Source organism: Astatotilapia calliptera, chromosome 18 (assembly GCF_900246225.1).
Source record: "Astatotilapia calliptera chromosome 18, fAstCal1.2, whole genome shotgun sequence".
NCBI classification, from domain to species: domain Eukaryota; kingdom Metazoa; phylum Chordata; class Actinopteri; order Cichliformes; family Cichlidae; genus Astatotilapia; species Astatotilapia calliptera.
Genome location: NC_039319.1, coordinates 21,088,475 through 21,111,176, shown reverse-complemented (window position 1 = coordinate 21,111,176; position 22,702 = coordinate 21,088,475). Strand labels below are relative to the sequence as shown.

The 22,702-nt window shown below is 41.0% G+C and overlaps 1 protein-coding gene across 2 annotated transcripts in view; it reads left to right on the top strand.

The window, feature by feature from the left end:
* Positions 1 to 22,702, top strand: part of LOC113010447 (neurocan core protein-like) — a 49,130-nt gene that overhangs the window by 19,096 nt on the left and 7,332 nt on the right. For both annotated transcript variants that reach the window (XM_026149495.1, XM_026149496.1), the window contains exons 3-14: positions 759 to 962; positions 2,024 to 2,206; positions 2,842 to 3,016; positions 3,441 to 3,568; positions 5,066 to 5,350; positions 5,851 to 5,994; positions 6,140 to 6,229; positions 6,325 to 6,482; positions 6,559 to 6,721; positions 12,098 to 13,465; positions 17,132 to 17,248; positions 21,615 to 21,728. In XM_026149495.1, coding sequence (XP_026005280.1) covers positions 759 to 962; positions 2,024 to 2,206; positions 2,842 to 3,016; positions 3,441 to 3,568; positions 5,066 to 5,350; positions 5,851 to 5,994; positions 6,140 to 6,229; positions 6,325 to 6,482; positions 6,559 to 6,721; positions 12,098 to 13,465; positions 17,132 to 17,248; positions 21,615 to 21,728 — 3,129 coding nt within the window. The remainder of the gene's footprint in view (positions 1 to 758; positions 963 to 2,023; positions 2,207 to 2,841; positions 3,017 to 3,440; positions 3,569 to 5,065; positions 5,351 to 5,850; positions 5,995 to 6,139; positions 6,230 to 6,324; positions 6,483 to 6,558; positions 6,722 to 12,097; positions 13,466 to 17,131; positions 17,249 to 21,614; positions 21,729 to 22,702) is intronic.

The window sequence follows — 22,702 nt, the reverse complement described above, 5'->3', positions numbered from 1 at the left end:
ATGAGCCTTCAGTGAACAGTAGATGGATCAGATGCATTTCTCAGGTTCTGTGTCAGGTCTTTGCTGGACTTTTTCCTAGGACATGAGTTTGAGGTGCTATTCATCTGCTTTAGATAGAGTTTTAGGTCTGTTACTTCTTTTGTCCTGCACTTGTTCATTTCCCCCCAATTTTTCGGACACACTGTACAGAATGCTGAGATTTGCCACGTTTTAGCTAAACAGCTCTTTGTGAACCACTTTGTTGGTTCTATTTTATTTCTGCCACGCTTTGTTATGGCTGACATTTTTCATAGATTCAGCTAAATAAATTTGAACAAATTATGTGTTTTCATGACAGGCTGCTAGTAGCAAAACATCTTAAGATACAATTTAAAACAACAAGACTGTTTCCTCCCCTGAGTTAGGTTCCTTTTTATGCTTCAATGGCTCATAGGAAATGTTAAATGGCTTAATAAACATGGTCTTTGTATACTGAACTGAAAATGAGTGAAAAAGCAGATAATGTTCAAATAAAAACTCAGAAAGACTATCTATCTATCTATCTATCTATCTATCTATCTATCTATCTATCTATCTATCTATCTATCTATCTATCTATCTATCTATCTATCTATCTATCTATCTATCTATCTATCTATCTGTCTATAGATATAGATATAGATATAGATATATACTTTCCATTGTTTTAATTTCTTCTCAGCTAAATTTCCTTGAACGTATTGCATAATCATGTTTGTTCTCTTGTTCATCCTCTCCAGGTGCAACCTCCTCCATTGTGAACATGCGTAGGATCACTCATCCTACAGTGCAACAAATGTTGGCAGGCAAAGCCACTCTGCCTTGTGTCTTCACCCTCCAGACCAGCACCTCCACTGGCCCTCCTCACCTCCTGTGGACTCGTACTAGGCTAGCAGGGGGAGGACAAGGTGCTCCTTCGGAGCAGACTGTGCTTTCTGCTAAAGGTAAAACAACAACCTAATGTTCCTGTTTCACTGAGTCAGCAGTATTCTGACTTTATTCAGTCAGAATACCCAGTGAGACTTAAAGCTACACTAATCAATAGTTTTGTATCAACAACAGATCAAATGTGTATGTGTGAGGTGTTGTTCACAGATATTAGCTGACTCAGCTGGCCAGGCTGCAGTATTTATAGAATTTATCTTAAGGCCACAAAAGAAAAGAGGGGAAAAGATCTTAACAAGCTGATGGTAACAGCTCCTGGAATAAAAGTGAAATAAACCTGCGCTTCTAAATGTCCAATCTGCCTGAGCAGTGCTGATTAAATCCATCCACAGGGTACTATACAGCAGACAACTTAACACTTTATCGGGCACAGCTGCCAGCTGTTTTCAGTCTCTTACAACGCACTGTAGAAAATTGCTAGCACATAGCATAAAGCATTCAGCAGCAAAAAAGTCACATTTACCTCAGAAATGAACAGAGATCAGGTGGAGAAAGAAATATAGCACAAAATGAATGCTAATGTTGTTCTGTATGTGTTTGATATGCAAACGTGAAACTGTTTGCTAACATGTTGTGCAGTTTATAATTTGGAGACTCAGGGGGTTAACTAAATGCTGCAACGCTCAACAAGAAGTACGCAAATACTAGGAGGGAGGCAAAGACTACATTTGCCCAGGGCAGAACAGGGGCACAGGTGCTTACAGGCAGGAAATAAACAAAGGCAGGAAGTGGAGGACCTGAAATTAGAGACATAAATCCCAAACAGGAAGCAGAGAAATCAAGGACAAAACATACTTCCTTTAAGATCGTGGATCTGTCTAAATGTCAGATCTCTGCAGCAAACAGTGACTTTCTCAAACAACTGGTGAGAAAAGACTAAAAACCAAAAACCATGTCAGGGGGGGTAACTGTTCTAACTTTGTTGGACAGTTAGGTGTTAGTGGGTCACCCCATTGCTGGTAGCAAAGGCTTTTAGATCCATATACGCAAACATGTAGCAAAGTTTATTTTCTACCTCTAAAATCTCTTTAATGATGAAACCTCTCTTTCTGTGCCCAAGGCGATGTAATCAAGGTGAATAAGGCTTTCAGTGGTCGCATCATGCTGCCAGGATACGCTGCCAACCCTCTGAATGCTACCATGGAGATCTCCAGCCTCCGTACCAACGACTCAGGCACTTACCACTGTCAGGTTGTCATGGGCAACGACTATGAGAAGGACACTGTTCCCCTGGTGGTGTCCGGTAAGTGCAGCAGCCGCCGACGAGAGATTTCTGTGTGTGGAAAGTTTAGGGCCCCAAAGGAAACATATAGGTTAAGCACAAGTGATGCACAGAGGGTGAAGTGCATTAACTCGAAGGGCTTTAAAATTCCTCTTCCAGCCTAATTGATTTTATTGCAGCCAAGCCTTGTTGTGCTAATGTAAAACAGATAATGGCAGCTTTTAAAACAGAAGCACCTCATCCCCCAAACCACTTTTTTTTGCTTTTTTATTTAATTAAGCATTAATAACATTGATTCACTCTATCGATATTATAATGACTGCTTTAATTAATGTAGCGTCATGCTTTCTGTGCTTGTTTTGTTTTTGTTATCTGGTTTTCCGCTTGAATAATTTTGTTATTCATTTAATTAAAGTGTTTGCACTGAATACCAATACCGGTTTCTCTCGCTCTCTCTTTTTTTTTCTTTTTCTGTGTGCTCATGTGTGAAATTTCAGCCAAAACTAGAGTATCTTTGCTTGATCTGTTTGTGGCCCCTAATAACATGTTCGCTGATTACATTCCCCTGATGTATTGATTCTGACTGTGTTGGTATATCTGTCAAATTAAAAGGAATTAAAACAGTTTGCCACCTGTCTCTGGGTCTGTCTGTGTAGGTGTGGTGTTTCACTACCAGTCTCCCAGCGCTCGTTACGCCCTCTCGTTTAGTGACGCCCAGCGAGCCTGTCAGGAAAACTCGGCTCAGATCGCCACTCCGGCCCAGCTGTGGGCAGCGTACCATGACAACTTCGCCAGCTGTTCTGCTGGCTGGTTGGATGATCAGACTGTTCGGTGAGGAGACAATCAATAAGTTCTCTTCTCTTGCTCGCTGCTTGCACTTTCTGCAACACTGTGGCGCTTTGAAGGACTGAAACTAATGACTATCCTGTTTGCTTCCTCTCTTCTTGGATCATTTGCTTTCTCTATTAATATTCCTCAGTTCTTTTTGCTGCTTCATCTACTTTAAGATCGTGTTCTTTTCTGTGTTGCTGTTTCTTTGCTATTAATTTTATTCTAATTTATTCTAATCCCTTACCCTTTAAAAGAGAATGCAAATAAGAATTTATTCTTTACTGATATTTAAAGTCTTAATGAAAAGAAACACTTTGATATGTGATCTAACACATTTGTCACGCAGTAAAACGTTCAAGTTATTATTATTTTGAAACAAAAGCAAAAAGTTACTTACATCACTCCCAAATGGTTGTCTCCACAGATATGCTGTCCAGGTTCCAGAGCTTGGCTGCTACGGACATAAGGAGTACTCTGCTGGAGTGAGGAATTATGGGAAGAGGGACCCAAAAGAGCTGTTTGATGTGTACTGTTTTGCAAAAGAATTGGATGGTACACAAACACACACTCACATTCATGCACACAAAAACACACACACAAGAGAAGATATAAAACAGCATCAAGAGCTCTCACAGCTTTTGGCTGGTTTGCATCATATTCTGCTACAACATTAAAGGGATAAGTCAGGACTTTTTTTAAGTGTTCTTATTGTTCTCACTAAATCAAGTGAAAAAACACAGACCAAACCCACATGTACACATGTGAAAGAAAGTCAGCAATCTAAAATAACAATAAAAAAAACACCATTAAAGTTCATGCGCTACAAAATCATGGCTCCCTATTTTTTATTATTTGCATTTTTTTTATATAAAAATATTCACATTTTCAATACTTTCAGTAGGAATTTTGGCCTTTAAGCCACGCGTGCTGCAGAAACTAAAAAACCCCCAAAAAACTTAAAAAGATTTTACAGGTCTACAAAGAGTCCTGTGAAAAACTAAATACTGCCCTCAAACTAATAAAAAAATAAATAAAAATTAAACAAAAAAACCCACACACACATATATATTTTACTGTGCATGTGCCAGTCTTCCTTATCCACTTTTTTCTCCTCCACCTCCTCTGTAAGATATATTCAGTCTTGTGAAAAACTAAGTGCACCTTACTGTTTTCATGGGAATTAAAATGGTAAGGTACAGACAGGTGTAGCTAATCAAACCCACTTGATTGACTGATCTGGAGCAAGTGTATAAACGCAGAGGTTTTCTTCAGGTGTGTTATCACAATGCCTCTATCTTCTCAGGAGTGAAGGTCCCCGCAAATTCAGCCCAAGGTCAGACCGTGCAACACTCGGAGAAACTGCAAAAACCCAAGACTCATGTCTCAGAATCTGCAAGCCTCAGTTAGCATGTTAAGTGTTTGCGATAATACAATTAGAAAAAAGACTGAGCAACTGTGAACAAACCACATGACTTCTTGAACAATGTCTGTTGTACAGACGAGACCAAAGTGGAGATGTTTGGCCACAATGCACAAAATTCAAACGCAGCTTATTAGCTCAAACATCTCAAAAACAGGACCTGGACACCTGCAGTTACTGAGTTGAACATGAACTCATCTTTATACCAAAATATTTTAGACTAAAGTTGTGTCATGTGACAGTACAATGAGAAATTAAGAAAACAATCAAAGGTCAAAGTTCAGACCTCAACTTCATTGAAATGCTCTGGTGGGACATCAAGAGAGCTGTGCATGAATGAATCCCTGCAAACCTCCATGAAACGAAGCAACATTTTATGGATGAGTGGGCTGAAATTCCTCCATAATAATGTTAGAGACTGAAAAAGTCGTACAGATAATGTTATTGAGTTATTGCTGCTAACGGTGGTTCTACAAACTGTTAAATCATAGGGTGCACTTTACTTTAGAATACCACCAGCCTCATTATTTTACGTCGAGCACTATTATATAACATTATGTGGCATTTCAGTTATTTAACCTATTAGAAATTTGACAGGCACTGCTGTCTCTTTTGTTTCCCTGCTCCAGGCGAGGTGTTTCACTCCTCGGTCCCAGGCAGACTGTCACTTTCTTCTGCCTCCGACCGCTGTGTGTCCCTTGGGGGCCAGCTGGCCACAGTGGGGCAGCTGTACTTGGCCTGGAGGGCCGGCCTGGACAGCTGTGCCCCAGGCTGGTTGTCTGATGGCAGCGTCCGCTACCCAGTGACCTGGCCTCGTGCTGACTGTGGAGGGACAGAGCCAGGAGTCCGCACGGTCACGCCCAATGACACCGCTGACAACACTACAGCACTATATGATGCTTACTGCTACAGAGGTATGGTGGCCTAGGGGTCAAATGATGTTTCTTAATTAAGTATTAACACAGCAGAAAACATCAATACAGTGAATTTATAGTATGATAAGGTTATGTAACATAGAATATTGTTTTATTTCCCATACAGGAATTAATAATGACTACAGGCATGATTACATACACAGATGTGATTAACATATCACTCCCAAACAAAGCCTTGAGTGTTATTAATGCAGGAACAATGACAATAAATGTCACTGCCAATGTTGTAGCTATGGCAACACTTGTTTCTGATTCATATCTGAGAAACTGTTGGATTGACAGAAGCTGTGGGAGAGAAAGAGAGGGAGAGAGAGGGAAAAGACGGGGTATGCTTAAGTTTAATATCTGGATGCTCAGCTGTCAGTTTGGGCTTTTGTGCTGACTAATATCGTCAAAATTAAAACTCTGTAAAGCTTTTAGAGGCAAAAACCTTCAGTGAATGTCATACAAACAGCAAATCTCTTTGCCCTGTTTCTTAGGTAAAGTGAAGAACACAGGCTCCATCTCTCAGATCTACACCTCCCTGTGGAAGCCCTGGAGCTACCTCGCAGGCTCGAGCGATGCTGACTCTACAGGGACAGCTAGTCCCGACGTGACTTCACAACAAACCACCACAATCAGAGGTGTAACATTTATCTGCAGTAGGCACATGAACCAGTGACGCCAACCATCTGGTTAACCAGAAAATTTGCTCATCCAATCAGTCGATGTAGACAGTGAGAATTAATGTAACATAGAAGAATTAAAAGTGTATTTTTCTTTGCATAGAGTCACCAGATGACAGCGAGCTTTCACCTTCCAACTGGACGGGATTGGTTGACCTAGAAGAGGAGGACTCCTTTCACAGTGCTGATGCCTGTAAGTACAAATGCTAATATTGACTCCCATAAGAAAGAAAACTGGGTTTGATGGGCAAAGACAGCACAAATGAACATTCACATCATTGTCTCAAGCCTCAGACCCTTGGTCCTCAGAGTCCTCGACAACATATGTAACCCTCCAGTTAATCCCGGGACAGAACTCCTTTGACTGGGGAGCATCACTGGAGCCTGGACCCGACTCTGAGGAGTTTCTCCTGCCCCCAGTCCATCCAACTCCTCCTGAGAAGAAGGTTGGTTTTAAGACTCTGTTGGGACACTTTAAACACTGAAACAGGGACTTTGTAATAAAATCAACTTTAATTTTAGGTTATTTCCAAAATCGTCAAGTCCATTTGGAAACCTTGGAACTATCTGGTGGGGACTGAAGATGAGGAGGGAACCCAATCACCGAGAGGAGAGTCGGAGGAAGAGAAGATTGTGACGAAAAAGGTCGACGAGGGTTCACAGGAATCCAGTACAGCACCATCAGGTGAGTGGATGTGTCCTGTTTAAAACCAGTGAATTAAGATTAGCCAGTGAAGTGGGATTTACTACATTAAAATGCTTTTATTACTGAATGAACTCAAAATGTGTAAACAGACCTTGATGTATGTCTTACTTGGAGATTTCTATTATTCTGTATAGTTTAAGAATAACAGGACAAAGGGGACATGCTATAGCTCTAAAGGCTCTATATGGCATAAGTCTAATGCACAGGGTTGGATTTCTTCTCCTTGCACTCTCTCACAGCTTATTTGTCTACCCTCAATTGTCCTCCTATCATAATAAAGGCTAAAATGCCCCCAAATACTTCAAAAAACATAACAAGAGAAGAAAGAAAGGACACAAATACTCAAATTATAGACCTGAATGCACACATGGTCATTGAGTCTGTTGAGAAGACTAATTTGCGATCAGGTTTTCTATTGAATTTTACTATTACATTAAAAGTATATATTTTTTAGACAAATACAGATCAAAACTGTGAGAAATTGAGTATTTCAGATTCTAAATTTGGATCTAGCTGAGACAGGAGGAAGGCCATTTCTTAGGAGACACATTTTAGAACTGTGAGAAAATTGTCAAAATCTGATCAAAAGATGTTAAATCGAGCTCAGGTCTGTGTGGGAGAAATGGGAAGAGGAATAGGATGAAATAGGCCATAAGGAGACATCTTATTTGGATTTTTCCTTTTTTCTTCAGAACCGCAGCATCTGTGTTATGAAACACTGACAGGGCTTAATGCCAGTGTATATTTATGAGCATGTATTTGGAGCATATTTGTTCAGTAACTCGCACAGTGTGTGATGTTAGGGATGAGCAACTCAACAAGATGATGCATTAAGCTCCTGGAACAAAGTTTATTAAGAAACAGTGACATTGGGGGGAAGCAGACGCCTTTACTGAGGAGAGCAGAACTCCTGAAAGAAAAGCAAACTCTGAAGTCTGGAGAGAAATTAAAGTCACACTGACATACAGTAGCTCAGCTGCCACTCCCGCAGGACTGCTTTCAAGCTGTGATTGATACAAAGTGTGACAGCTGACGAGTTCTAGCTTTAAGCGGCGGCTTTCTTCACACTGGGATACAGTCTGTAGCAGAGGTTCTCAAACTTTCTGCGGTCAGTAGGGTCACTGAATTGTTTCTCATTTTTGTCACTGAGTTTTTCCTTTGGAAAAAAATGGCAATGGCAACATGTCATCATAACAATGAATCAACATTGCAACTGATCAATGATGCCATCTGAGCACTCAGGTATCATTAGCCAACAAGTTAGCTAATACTTTAAAAAACTGTCACTAGCAAACCAGCATGAGTAGCCTAAATTTGGCTAATAGTAAACCTCACTTGATAATGTATTTATTATATATTATAAGTTACTAAAGAAAACACTACACATGCAGACCATTTGTTCCAGAAGAGAGTTTTATCATGGAAAACATTATTATCATGATACAGGAACAGCACCTCTGTAGCACATCTATACATATGGACATTATTATACAAATAAATGTATTATACTTTTCAGCTAACTCTTCTGGGGAACCTTTAACATGACAGCTTTTGTTATGTACATACTGGGTACCATATGGGTTGAATGTAATGGTTTGCAGAGTAAAGATCCAATTTCAAGACACCTGAGCTCAAAAACAAAATGTGAGCTTTAATTCTGAAATGCAAGGATATAGTTGAAACAAAAAGTCAGTCTGGAAAAGCAAAGGGCAGAAACGATTCAAGGCTGGAGACAGTAGAACAAGGCACTGAGCAAACATCAGCAGACTGAAGCAACACAACAAATGTAAATACTAAAACAGAGAGGTGTCTGTGAAGGTTCTCAGTCATCCAGGTCATCGCGCTACAAGCAAGTTCAACATAGCTGGGCTTTCCTTGCATTAGTTGGCTTGAAAAAACTTAAAGCTCCAGTCAGAGATAATGGGTATCACACCAGAAAAGGTAGCGTGTGCCCACATAACATGTTTTTATGTTTGATACTTAAGAGCCAGGTAAAAACAGAACTAATTTCGTGACTCAGAATTTAAGCTGAACATAGCTCGTTAAAACCATGATTTCCTTCAGTGTACACACACTCACTGATGGTTAAACAAGACACAAAGACACAAAGTCAAAGACACACGAGAGTACTTATCATCAAAGTAAGACTGGAACTCACAACCCCCCCCCCCCCCCCCCCCGAAAAAAAAAGCAAACTTACACTGTCTAAATTCAAAACAAAGGAAAAAATAGTCTAAACAGGAAAGAGAAAAGATGTAATGAACACAAACGCAAAAAGAAACACAGATCTTTAGTGTGCAGCTGAAAGAAAATAAGAAATAAGAATTTATTATTTTTTATACCTATGCTTGATTGGGTGACTCATTAGTGTTTCTTTAATGTTTGGTGGTTTTTCATTAGCTACAGAGTAACAAAGACAAGCAGACACTCACTTGTATTTGTGACCACTGTGCTGCTGTACTATACTCTGAACCATTTCCTGTGTGATGCTGCTCTATTAGCACATCTCCACCAGTGTATCAGTGGAACGGGGATTTGCACCTTAGACATGGGAACCAAGTTTGGTTGCGAATGTGAGCAGACAACAGAAAAGGAGTGAAATGGAAATCATCTTTTTCCATTTCCAACATGTCAGTGTTCAGCAGGTTCACAGGTCTGTGTGTGTGTGCACAGTGGATGAAAGTGGTTTTAAAACTGCAGGCATCTCTGTTCAGTGTGTGTTTAAACTATGTTGGAGTTACTGATTTAATTTTGAGGCTTTTTGTGCAGAGCTTTTCAGTTTGATTCTGTTTGGACTGACTGAATCTTTGTGTGTGCGGCGTCTATTTTAGCTAACAGCGACTGTTTTTGAGGTAATGACACAGGCATTTAAAGTTTAGCACTTAAATCTCTTAGTAACTTTCAGAGTTCAAGTCAATCTATTTTTGTTTCTTAGTTTCTAACATGTTATTGATAGAAATTATTTATTTTAGCCACATCAGAGAATTGTATAGCTTTCACACCAAAGTCTGCCTCGTTGCATTCGCTGCCTGATGCAGCAGTCAGGTATGTGTGGATGTTTTGATGTTAACGAGCAGCCTTCACTGAAGAGAGCTGTGGGATTCCAGAGTAAAATATACAGTGCACTGACAATACTACAGCGCAATGTTAATTATTTTTGCTTAATGTGGGTTGATTTTTATCCGTTGTGTTACATAAATGTTAAGCTGACTAAAGCTTCAAAGGTAGTATGGTGGATATTTTATTGGCATTTTTAAAAAAATATGTTTTATGAAGATTTCTTCATCTCCGTGGCATAGTTTTCACTAATGTGCAAAAGTCATGAGCTACCCTACATTTCTAGATATTTTGCTAGGAAAATGGGAAATAAGTGCAATGATTTAGTGAAACGTGTGCAAACATACATGGAAACACAATATGTAAGAAACAAAAACATAGTTTGCACAATTGAACTCTCTTAGACAAGCTTTCTTTCCTAAGAGACTACTCATTTCTTTAAGTAGTCTTCAGGAATAGTTCTCCAGGGTTCTTGAAGGACATTCAGAGCTCTTCTTTGGATGTAATCTGCCTTTTGTTCTGTTCTGTCAATCCTATACTTCTTCAGTAATGTTCAAGTCTGGGCTCTAGGGAGGCCAGTCCATGTCATGCCAATAGTCAATGTCACTGTCAATCAGACCCTTTCCAAAATCTGATGGTACTTTTCTGAATTCATAATTCCATTTATTTTGGCAAGGTCCCCAACACCACTGGCTGAAATGCAGCCCCAAAACATCACATAGCCTACACCGTGTTTTACAGATGGCTGCAGACACTCACTGCTGTACCTCTGTCCTCACCTCTTCTGTAAATATTGACAAAGATTTATATCAGAAATCTCAAATTTAGATTCATCACTCCATCAGGCCTGTGGTCACTGACTTCCAGTGCAGTTCTTGTGTAATTTGGCATACCTCATCCTTTCCTCCCTGTTTCCCTTCCTTAAGTACGGCTTCTTGACTGCCACCCTTCCACTGAGACCATTTCTGGTAAGGCTTTAATGAACAGTAGGTGGATCAACTGAAGGGCCAGATGCTTCTCTCGGGTTAAAAAGCTGAAAAACAAATGAAAAAGCAGCCAATGACCAAAGAAAAACTTTGAAAGAAAGCCCTGAGACTCTTGTTCAAAATCCCTGTTTGCACAGTACTGTCCAAAGTTTCCATAGTGGATTCATCTTAGATTTTGATTATAGTTGTTTATTTTTTTGAGTATTTTTGCCATGACGCAGAGGTAATGGGACCCAAATGAAGACTCAGAGGGGAGGTGGAAGTAAACTGAAAAGGAAACTTTTATTTCAGGCTGCCACAAAGCCTCCAAATCAAACATACATAGGAAAGACAAAAACAGAATATCACTACTGACAAGGAACACAAGGGGAGGAAAACTGCACGTAGGAAACAGACACTGAAACAAGAACTGAGGGGAAGATAACACTATTTATACACATGAGGGATTCAAGTGAAGTGGGCAGGGGATAAGAAATAAGTAATAAGAAAAAGCTGAAACTAATGACAATGAGACAAAGGAAGTACAACTAAACACAGTAACACAGGAGCAAATGAACTACCAAAATAAAACAGGAAGTAAATAATAACTGGAAAATGAAAAGACAGGAAGAGGCCAAAGGAAACACTGAGGAGAATGTTACCAACATTATTAGACTATAACCAAAACTGAAGATTCAAAACACGAGATAACCGTGACACCAAAGCCAAACAATAACACTGAAAACAGAAGACTCCTAATAACATCAGTAACCGCAAACGTCCAGAATATAACCCAAAAATCCCATAACAAAACCCACAGACCGTGACAAGTTCGATATTGTTCAGCACCAGTTCAGATATTTTTCCCTTACAAAAATCTTGGTTTATTCTTTTCATGATTATGTCTTGTTGACATTTAAAAGTCAAAAAGACACAAACACTGCTTAATATTCTGAAGCTTCACGCTAGACTCAGACAAATGAACTGCATCAAGTTTGAGTAATTCTACGCATACTTCATACTTTTCCATGTGACATCCAATGTTTGACAGATAGAGGCAAGCACTATTGAGGCTTCTTTTTTAATGGCTTCTCTCGGTCTCCTGCTAGATAGTGTTGTTAATATTGAAGTGTAGAGAGTGCAGCTACAGTTATGGAGGAAAACAGCTGATGTAAAGCTCACACAGCTTAGAAGTGTTTGTTTTATCACCCTTGGCAAAGCTGAGAGAATCCATAAGATGAATTTCACTTTGTAACTCCTTTCCCTGTCTGGAGTAATTGCACTGCTGACTTTTATTTTGCTTGTCTTTTTCTTTGCCTTATGCCCGGCACAGGTTTGCTTTCTTTGGGAACGCCATGGTTCAGCAGTCCCACAGGAGAGCGCACCACACCAGCGAGTGAAGATTCACCCACTCATCTGGCATCTACTTTGGCTGCCTCCAGTATATCTATGACTACAGAGAGCAACAAGAGCTGGGAGAACTCGGAGACACCTACGTCCATAACCTCCAGGCCTGCACCTGAAATCCCCTCTTCCAGCGGAGACGCCTGGATCCGTGTCGATGCCGAGACCACGACTCAGCCTGGAGACAAGAGGGGGGAGACGGTGACCTCCAGAGCCAGTGGGAGAGGACGAGGAAGAGGGAAGAAGAACAGAGGGGAGGATAGGAGCAGGGGAGAAGAGAAGGGGAGAGGAGAGGAGAGAGGGAAAGCAGAGGAGGAGGGGAGTGGAGAAATCACCGGGGCAGAAGCAAAAGGAGAAATACAGGTCTCACGCCGGCCAGTCGGAACAAGCAAGCCAAGAGAAAGATCCAGAGAAAGATCCAGAGAGAGAGGTCACAGGAGAGGACACTCTACGACTACCACAACCACAACTACAACTGACACGGCCTCAACCACAGCTGACACAACCACAACCATAGATGACACGACCACAACTACAGCTGACACGGCCTCAACCACAGCTGACACGACCACAACTACAGCTGACATGATCACAACTACAGCTGACATGATCACAACCATAGCTGACACAACCGCAGCCATAGCTGACATTAGCACAACCACCACCATCACCACTGACAGACCTCATGAGCCAATAGACATGACCACATCTGGTACAGAAAGTGACTTTCCTACTTCCAAATCCTCCCCTGCTTTACCACAAGCAGAAAAGTCATCCCTGTCAGTCTCAGATGCCCCATATCAGACACTATCTTCATCTCCATCTGCACCCCCATCCACCATGCCATCCATATCTTTCTTCAAGCCATCCCAATCTGAAGCTGAGTCTCATTTTCTCCCCTCATCTATCCCCTCTTCCTTCTCTCCAACTCTAACACCTTCCTCACCTCCACTCCATCCCCAAACCCCATCTTTTTCACCTTCAGTCCCTTCTAACGTCCCATCAGAGACTCAAACTGTTGGATTGGGAGACAAAGCTACGTCACCTCATTCAAAAAATCAGGAAAGCTCCACTGACGCCCTAACGCCACTTCACTTAGTCCCAGTGGAGAAGGTGGTGGTGAACGGCTCTCTGGATAACCCTCTGTCCTTGTCGGGACCCCCAGATGAGGAGGAGCCTGCCTGGTCTCATTCTGTGGGCTCAGGGGCCCTGTTACCCGTCACCATGGAGGAAGAAAGCAGCAGCACAGGAGGAGGAGGAGGAATCAACATCAGCACCACAGCGCTCAGTCCAACATGTAAGCATCTTATGTCTGTTTTCAGATATTTTGTTATGCCTTTGGTTGCCTTTACCTTTCGTGCTTGCTCATGTAACTTTTGCTAGTAATCCACAACTATTTTTCTTGTATGTAATTTAAAATTAAAAGAAGGAAAATCAGGCAAAGAAAACACAAACAGTCAGACAGACACATATTAATGAAAGTTATCTGGAAGGGAAAACAAAGGCAGGCTTTAAAAGGATGAATCCAACTTTCTGAGATAGCTGTTCATCACAGTTTATGTTCTCTTTCATCTTTGACCTTTTGTGCTCACCATTACAAGCACTTTTTGTGTTCGGTGACTTATTACTGAGGATGTTGGCAGTTTGCAAATGTCTTTTTTCCACCCACATAAAAAACCTCGTTAGGAAGCTCAAAGATTCGCTTTAGAAATGGGACCAGGAAGATCTGTTCTTTAAACCTGCCATGACCATAATCTGTATATAAAAGAAACACATAAATCAGCCAATTGTCTGTGTACTTTTTGAAACCAGACGTAACAATCGAGCAGTGGTTCTGAGAACATCGTATGGTAGCAACTCAATCACAAGGTGGCCAACACCCCTAAGGCTCACCCTGCTTTATCATCTACTCTAATCTGTACCATGAAACTAGTGCTTTGAGTTGTCTTTATGATCACTCATTCACACTTTTTGGGGGCTTACGCTAACTCCTGAGGTAAATATGAGGCTCTTTAGCAGCTAAATCCTATTCTATGTTCACCAGCTGCTCGCTGTCTTCTTAAAAAGACGTGAAAAGTAGACGTGGACATTAGAAATCTTTTTTTATGGGTGTTGAAAGCAGCTGTCTGGAAATCCAAACAATGATGCTATGAGTATCGTTAAAGGTAATTTTTTTGTACGATAATCACCATGAATGGCATGTTTCATATTGCATTGTTGTAGTAAAGATCATATCTGCTTTAATGGTAGCTCCAACTGGCTGGGCAGCATAAGAAAGTTAAGTAATGCATTAATACTAATTAAATTGTCTTCAGGGTAATTTGCAAAGCAATATAATACACCGTCTATCCATTGAGAAATATAGAAGCGACTTCATCCTTCAAGTAAGTACACGCCTGTGTCATGTCCTGTTCCTTGGAGTAAAGTCTGAGGCTTGCCTTTGTAAGCTGTTGTCCCAGAGAAAACTGAAAAGTAAGACGTGAGTTGTTGGATTACAAAAAAAAGAGGGAATTATCTTTCAAGACTACCTTTTCATTACTTTCCCTCTGACCTTGCCTCTGGCTTATTTATTCAAAAGATGCGGTTTGTTTTTCCTGGCAACAGAAGATGAGCCCACCATGCACAACTCATGATTAAGTCCGCAGCGCAGTGAAGCTGCTGGCTGGCCACCTGGTTTACTTCTTATTTTGTGCTTGATAATGAGAGCGCACAGAGAAAGCGTCCTATCGCTGAGCATTTCAAACCCCCCTGGGCATCATGCTATCACACATTTCTATGGTGATTTATTTTTGCTCTGTGAAAGCTGCTCATGTCTGTGGCAGGCATGGCGAGGAGTCTGCGGATGGAAAACAGCTGTAAACTGTATTGACAAGAAGCCGAGGGCAACCATCTGGGCCGCTGGTGCGCAGTATGAGGGTTGATTGATTGAGTGAGAGACCCTAGAGTCATGCAGGCAGAAGGCCATAAACACACAGTTATATTTTTTTGCTATACAAACAGTAGAGTGGATGAAGTCACTCGCAGCAGATTGGACCTGAATAATAGCGTTCAGCTTCACACGTCTTTCTCGTGTACACACCTCTGCTTGGGCTCGGTCCCTTGTGTTTGGGTTTCATGCTGGTGGTCATTATTTGCTCTCCTGACTGGATCACAGAGCACTTCATCAGTCAGCTGAATCAATGAGACAGAGGAGGAAATAGCCTCAGGTTTGCTTTAAGGACCTTTAGTAAAAGCGCATTGTTCCTCAGAGGTGAACAAACACACATGTGGCTCCACATTCACTGCACAAACACGCACGTCGGATCTTTTTAGGCAGATTCTTATCTTTCTGTGGCATTTAAATTGCAGCCAGCTGTCTTGTTTCCACCTTTCTATTTGCGAGTGCTTATGCACGAATCATATTTTCAAGATAACCTGTACTGTTGCTGTGCCCTTGGCTATGATTACCAGATGCAATGCATAATCTGTGGATTAACTGTCCTATCTCTGTAGATATATTTACATGAGTACAGTTTTGCTGTTGCCAGTTTATTGTTGATGTTGGTACCCGAGCTGTCAGCCTCTGTGCAGAGCGAAGGGGCAGTCCACTCTGTCAGCTCCCACTACGGGCTATTGATTTTTCTGCACCACTCGCTTTAATGAACGAGCAATCGCACAAGGTTTATCTTTCACACATACATCCATACACACACACACACACACACACACACACACACACACACACACACACACACACACACACACACACACACACACACACACACACACGAGGCGTAAATCTGCTTGTCACAACAGTTGATATTTGTCAAGATGTGACCTTGACTGATGCAGAGGGTGCAAGTGCACGTTAGCCCACACTGATGTACATTAAATGAAATGCATGGCTGGGTTTAGCACCTGACTTCAGCAGAATTCAAAGCGTGATGCGAGAGGAGTAGCTCGCAAAATTCATCACAGAGCTGAAGCTATTGACAGTTCTTTCTCTTCGCTCGGGTCCTTGTGGTTGAAAGCTTTCAATGCTCTTTTGTCCTTTAACCTTTAGCTCGCAGTGTTACGATCATTCAGAGGATGTGTGCTTCTGATCAGTTATTGAAGAATCTCACCCTGAGGGCTAATCATAGCCAGAGTATTGATTTTAACTCATCGTACCATGTAAATACACAAAGCCACACACCAAGACATTCACCGTCAACCTCACAAACACACACCACCCCCACCTAAGCAGCCTTCGGTGTCAGGGAGAGAGCTGGCAGAACAAAGACTCCCACAGCCGAGCTTTTGTGGCCAGGATGAACGAGTGGTGGTTTTCAAAGACCTTAACTTGCTATAACGAGCAGCTCAGGGGAGAAACACGTGGTAGTGTGTCAATTGATATGGAAATTTTTAATTGTGGAAATGGACCACACACACGCACACGTTTAGGGGGTGAATGGCTGGGACGAGGCGCTCAGCGGGAGGTCCCCTCATTTCTGTTGAGGATGGCTAATGTCTCAAGTTCTCACGCTGCCCACTATGCTCAATGGAGTGAGCGCAGGCTCGCTTTCCATATGGTAACCATGACAACTGTGGCTGTGAGTGGATGGCGAGGTTGAGGCTCTTCGGCTTCTGATCCCTTTGAAAAGAGACGGAGTGTGAAATGGATATGCATCTGTTGTAACCGCTGGTTATGACTGAGCTGCGCTGATGAAAAATTTAGAGCGCCGTGTCTTTTTTCTTCTTTTTTCTTTTCTCAGAATCATACATTGATTTTATTGAGGAAATTATGTTTAATCCGTCCATTTTAAGAGGATTACCCGGTAACACAGAAATCTTTTCACCGCCTGCGAGATTAGATGCACCTGCTTTTTCTTGAAAAAAATAAATGATATCTACAAACACAAAAAACATTCTCTTTTACAATGTTGCCAATTAACGGTTCCATTTTTCCTCCCTTCACCTCCCTCCATCCATCCATCTGTTTTAGCTGAGGTGGAGCCCTGCATGACAAACCCATGTCTGCACGGAGGGAAGTGCCTTCCTCAGGGAACGGGCTACACCTGCTACTGCCCACAAGGATACACTGGGGAGAACTGTGAGATTGGTGGGTCACGGTCACACATGCACAACACACACAAACATACACTGTGATATAATGAAGTCATCCCCGTGTCTGTTTGTATTTAAGAAAGTAAGGCTCTCTAACAGCCCTTTAAAAGGGTCAAAGGTCAAGCTGTCCATCACTGTGGGAGATAAGGCCAATGGGAGGCAGAGGTCAAAGGTTAAGTTCACACTGTCAGGGTCGGCTGATGGTTACAGTCCCTCAGGGTCAAATTAAGTCAGCATTTGCATAAAAAACTTTTATTTTAGCTAAAAAAAAAATGTGAAGGAAAGAAAAGAAAATTGCTCCAGGACAGAAATGACAAATCTCTGCCAATGAAACAGACTTCCATCATTACAGCCTCTTGAATTTTGTAAGCTGAATTGATTTCTTGTCCCTTGAAGAAAAAGATTAAGGTTCTGGAGTCATGTCAAGGCCGCTTAGTTTTACCAGGAGTTAAAAAAAAAAAACCCCACCCTACTAATAATATCAGAACTCACTGACTCAAATTAGCACAACAAATGAATGATTTGTTTCCCACCCGAATGGCTTCATGTGCCTTAAACTTGATTGATGAATCTTTTCATTGAATAGATTTCTGTGCTGCTGATGGACAGAAACGAAAAGCAGAGCAAAGCTAATCTACTTTGCAGAGGTATAAATAGAGTTGAAAGCTGCTGTTCTCTGTTATTTGTGACTTTGCAGTCAGTGATGCTACAGATAGAAAGAACAAGGTCAGAAGGCCCAACCGGCTGCCATGTTTTACAAAACCTACTGACGGTGACGCGAATAAAACTATAAGACAGAGAAGGTGTCGGTTTCACCATTTATTTCTCAGCATGTAATTCAGTCCCTGACTTTGAGCTACTTATTATTTCAGCTTAAAAGATGAGATCTGAATTGAGCCTGCCGAGCTGTTGTGTTGTTGTGGTCGACCAATCTAAATATAGATTGTATTGATACCAGCGCTGGTATTGGATACTGGATATAGAATACTAGTGCAATACGCTCGATACTTTGTTTCTCTCCTCTAAGTGCAGTATGTAGCCCACTGAATTATGTTAAATAAAAGCTCTTTTTGGAAAAGAAAAAGTATACCACAAACGTACTGAATGAAAAATGTCTGACTGTCACGTCTATTTTATTTATAGCCTAGAGCACATTAAAAACAACAGATGTTGACCCAAAGTCCTTTAGAGACAGACACATTTACATCCCAGGTCTCAAAAAAAAAACCAGTTCACATGAAAATCTCAAAGTTGTGCTTTGTTGTGTGTATTGTCTAATTATTGTGGAAAGTAAAAATGAGTTAGCGGTCATTAAAATCTGTTCAGATTTTCCACGATTCATCTCATAAATCATGACACACAGCTCTCCCCTACATAAACTCCATCTACAGGTTAAAAGGATCACTACTGGTATTAACAATACTGGCCCTGTATTTACATGGTATCGGATCAGCACCACTGGTGGTATCAGGAAATCAGATTGTGTTTTGATACAAAAACACACATCTGCGTAGATTCAACTATGGATTGCATGTGTCTTCATAGAAAAACAATATTTAAAACTGCTAATATGAACCCCAAATACAAATGTGTCCAACACACCATTGCTAACGATCAGATTTTCACACTAAAATGATGTGTTGGATTTTTTTTGTAGCATTTTCAAAGTGTTGCAGCATACCCAGTACTGTGCCAAGTGCATAGGTTGTCCAGGGGTTTTAGAGTATGCAAGCAAAGGAGATAACACCAGCAAAAAATATACCACAATGCAATGCATTCATGACACACATAACAGCCACTGCCAGGTGGTGTTCAAGTCAGCTGAGGCTCATAACTCTGCAATTTAGGTGTTAAGGTGTTTAAATACAGCTTTCTGGCATATTTTCTTTTTAATTTGTTACTCGGTTCTCTCAAAATGAGGTCAGGTTACCATAGAAACACTCTCTAACCGTTTATAGGTGTATACTCATGCACTAAATATCTGAAGCTGCTGTTCCCTTGCTGCATCATGTGCGTGCAGGAAAGTCTAAAACAAAGCCGAAGTCACGTTCTCTGTTAATGTCTCTGTTAGTGTCAGCGTCACAGTATCATTACACCGGAATATAAGGTGTTTCCTGAAAAATGTATGTGTATGAAACGTTTTCAGGAACTGTATTAATGCTGTGAATACTGATAACGTCCCAACATACTGTACACATTAACTTGACTGACTCCCTAACATGGTAATATTTCAGAAGAAGTGCTTACAAGCCTCATTCTGTCTCTGCATGTCCCAAAGCAGACACCAGGAGCACTTTCGCTTCGGGACTGTGACCCTTTGAAACCGAGATATAAATCTGCCTTGAGGGTCCAGATTTGTTACTTAACACATGCTCTGCTTATTAAACAGCAAGTCAATCAAGGAAGCGAGTCAACAAAACAAACCGCACACACACAATTGCATGCACAGTAGCACCCTGTTCTTACTAAGTTTTGTGCGTTCAGTCACGTAAAAATGGACGGATGGACAGGCAGACAATCAAACTGACAGCCAGCAGCGGATGCGTGGGCATGATGCAAGGCTTTGTTGTGGATTTGCAGAATTTGCAGTATTATGTCTCTGAGGAGCAGCATCCCCTCTGCATAATGGATGAGCGGGACAATCGGATCAGACTTTTTATATTGAACAACAAAGAGCTGCACTGATTTTAATGGGGGAATGAGAGAGTTAGTGGTGCGTGTTGAACTGTGTGTGGTTAGCAATGCTCCCACTGATCCCGAGGTCATTCAAAGTCAGGCTACATAACGAGACCGGGGGGTTCGCATTCATTTGTTATATTTAGGAACAGGTGCCTGTGATTTTGATGATTTGAATCATGTAAGACTGAGTTCAACATTCAGTACATCATTTAATTTGAGTTCCAATTAAAAAAAAAAAAGTCAGTTTGGTGCCACAGAAGCCAAATCCTGCACATCGTGCCTTTAAGGTAGTTTTTTCTTCTGAATACAACATGTGAATTTTGAGAAACTTTAGGAATTTGTGCTCTCTTGAGTTGATATTTGATTTTAGGGACAAACAACATTGTTTGGTTGATTAAAAGTTTCCACACAGACTAGTGGGAACTCTTCCAAGAAAACACATTAGCATAAATCTCTTGATATCAGTCATTAAATAACTCCTCAAAAAACAGCCTAATTTTATTTCATTCTTCTTAAAAGAGCTGCACGTTTTTATAAACAGATAAACGACCTTAAACTGAAGTCATAAAAGGAAAAAAGAAAAGGCCCAGAAACAATCTCACAGTGCATCCTGAAACACACACAACCGCAGGTTAGCCCAGATTAAAAATTAATCCTTTTGCAACATCACACTCAGGCTGAAGTGTGAAAGTCTCGCATGAGGCTAAAGGTCATTCTGGGCTGATCTGTCACTCAGATTTAGCTCTTCACAGCCACTGGCCTTTTCACTGCTTTTCACTGGAACTAAGCAGTCATTAAGCTGAGAGGAAATACTTTGAAATTCTGTTGAACTTGAAAGTCGCCTTCGTTCTACACTCTTGCTGTGAGGTTTAATAGATTTCTGCAGTCCGGGGGTGCATCTGTTATTCTGTGTCAAAAAAAACCCCACACTGGTGAAGGAAGATTACATGCCCTCCATTTATAATGATAAAGAGATATTTTATTGATCTCTGTAGAGAAACGTTCTTTTTGTCTGATTTTTTAAAAAAAAACAGAGAGGTTAGAGAACATAAGCAGCTGCAGAGAGCTGGAAGGGTTTCTGTTGTTGCTTAAGGCCTCTTAAGGTTGGGGGCAGGATCTGCTAAAACAAGAGCTTGAACCTAGATCTTTTGGTCAGACTCTGCTTTTCTGCTGGGCTATCCATCAAATTTACGCCTGTTCTTTAACTGCATTCAAAGAAAAGCATTCCACTGTGTAGCCTACTACTTCTCGCTCGTGCAGTTGTTTGTAAATGGAGACAATGCGGAGAGAGAAAAGAAGAGAATAGACACATGAAGTCAACCTTGGATTCGGTAAATGCATAAAAAGAATGTAATAACACTAGAAAGGCTTTTAGAGTGCCTTCCTCTGTGAGAGAATGAGGATAAATAAGGAATGTAAGAGGAGATTAGACTGTCTGTATTCTCCTCACACCGCGTCTGAATTATGATAATGTACTCAGCAACATGGACACATTTCAGTGTTTAAAGCAGGACTAATAACCAGCTCATCTTGTGTCAGAGCTTGAGTGGCAGCAGACGCCCACACTGTTTTATTTTTTTTTGTTCTGAACAGCATCACTTCAGCTGAATATGTCCTATTAATTTGAACCCTAATGAGATCTGCAACCCATCTGTTCTCACTGCTTTTTCCCTTCACCGCAGACGTTGACGACTGCCAGTCCGAGCCTTGTGCAAATGGAGGCACTTGCATCGACAAGATTGATTCCTTCCTCTGCCTTTGCCTGCCCAGCTACGGAGGAGACATGTGTGAGAAAGGTGAGAGGCTGGTGCACGCACACACAAACACATACATGATTAAATAACAGATTACTCCGAGCTGTGTGAAAGGAATTATTTTGCAGTCTGTGTTTGAAACTGGCCTTTTCACCGTTGTGACGCTTGCTCTGAAAGGTTTGTTGCTAACTGTGCTGGTGGAAATAATCCTGATCAGTGTGCAGCATCTGTTACTGCCGTGTGTCATACCACAATATCACAAGGGTGCGTCGCCTTGCAGATATCAGACAATGTATCTGAGTGTCACAGGGCTGCAGCGTGACAGATACTGACTGAATTTGGCCATGCACGTAAATCCACAGACTATTTTCAAAGCGTCAGTTAATATTTCCACCGTTTTTCGTCAGCACCACACATCCACACTTCCACAGGTTTGTGTAGCAGGTGATAAGAATCAAAAAACATCTTCTACTGTGTGTGACGTGAAACTAATGTTGATTTATCATTTATGACTAGTAATTGTCATAAATGCAGTAACTGTTTTATGTATGTTTGCATAAATGCAACATTTAAAATGGGAAACTGGCATTTTTGATCTCTCTTGGTGGATATCATCTGTGCCTTACTACACATGATATTCAATTCAATTCAATTTTATTTATATAGTGCCAAATCACAACAACAGTCGCCTCATGGCACTTTATATTGTAAGGTAGACCCTACAATATTACAGTGGAAGTGATTTTGCACAAGACAACTGAGTGGATAACTGTCTTGCAATATTTTTGCAGAAATATTTAGATGCTTTACACTGAAATTAGCAATACAACTGTGTAAAATATGCACAAGTTACAAGCATCACTCAAAACTCTTCTTCACGTAAAGTACAAATGTATTAGCATCAAAATATGTCTAAAGCAAAAGCCCTTCTATTACACATTATAAAATCATATAGAGTATATTATTCATAATTATGAATACATTAATAATAATCTGGGGATAGGAATACCACTTCC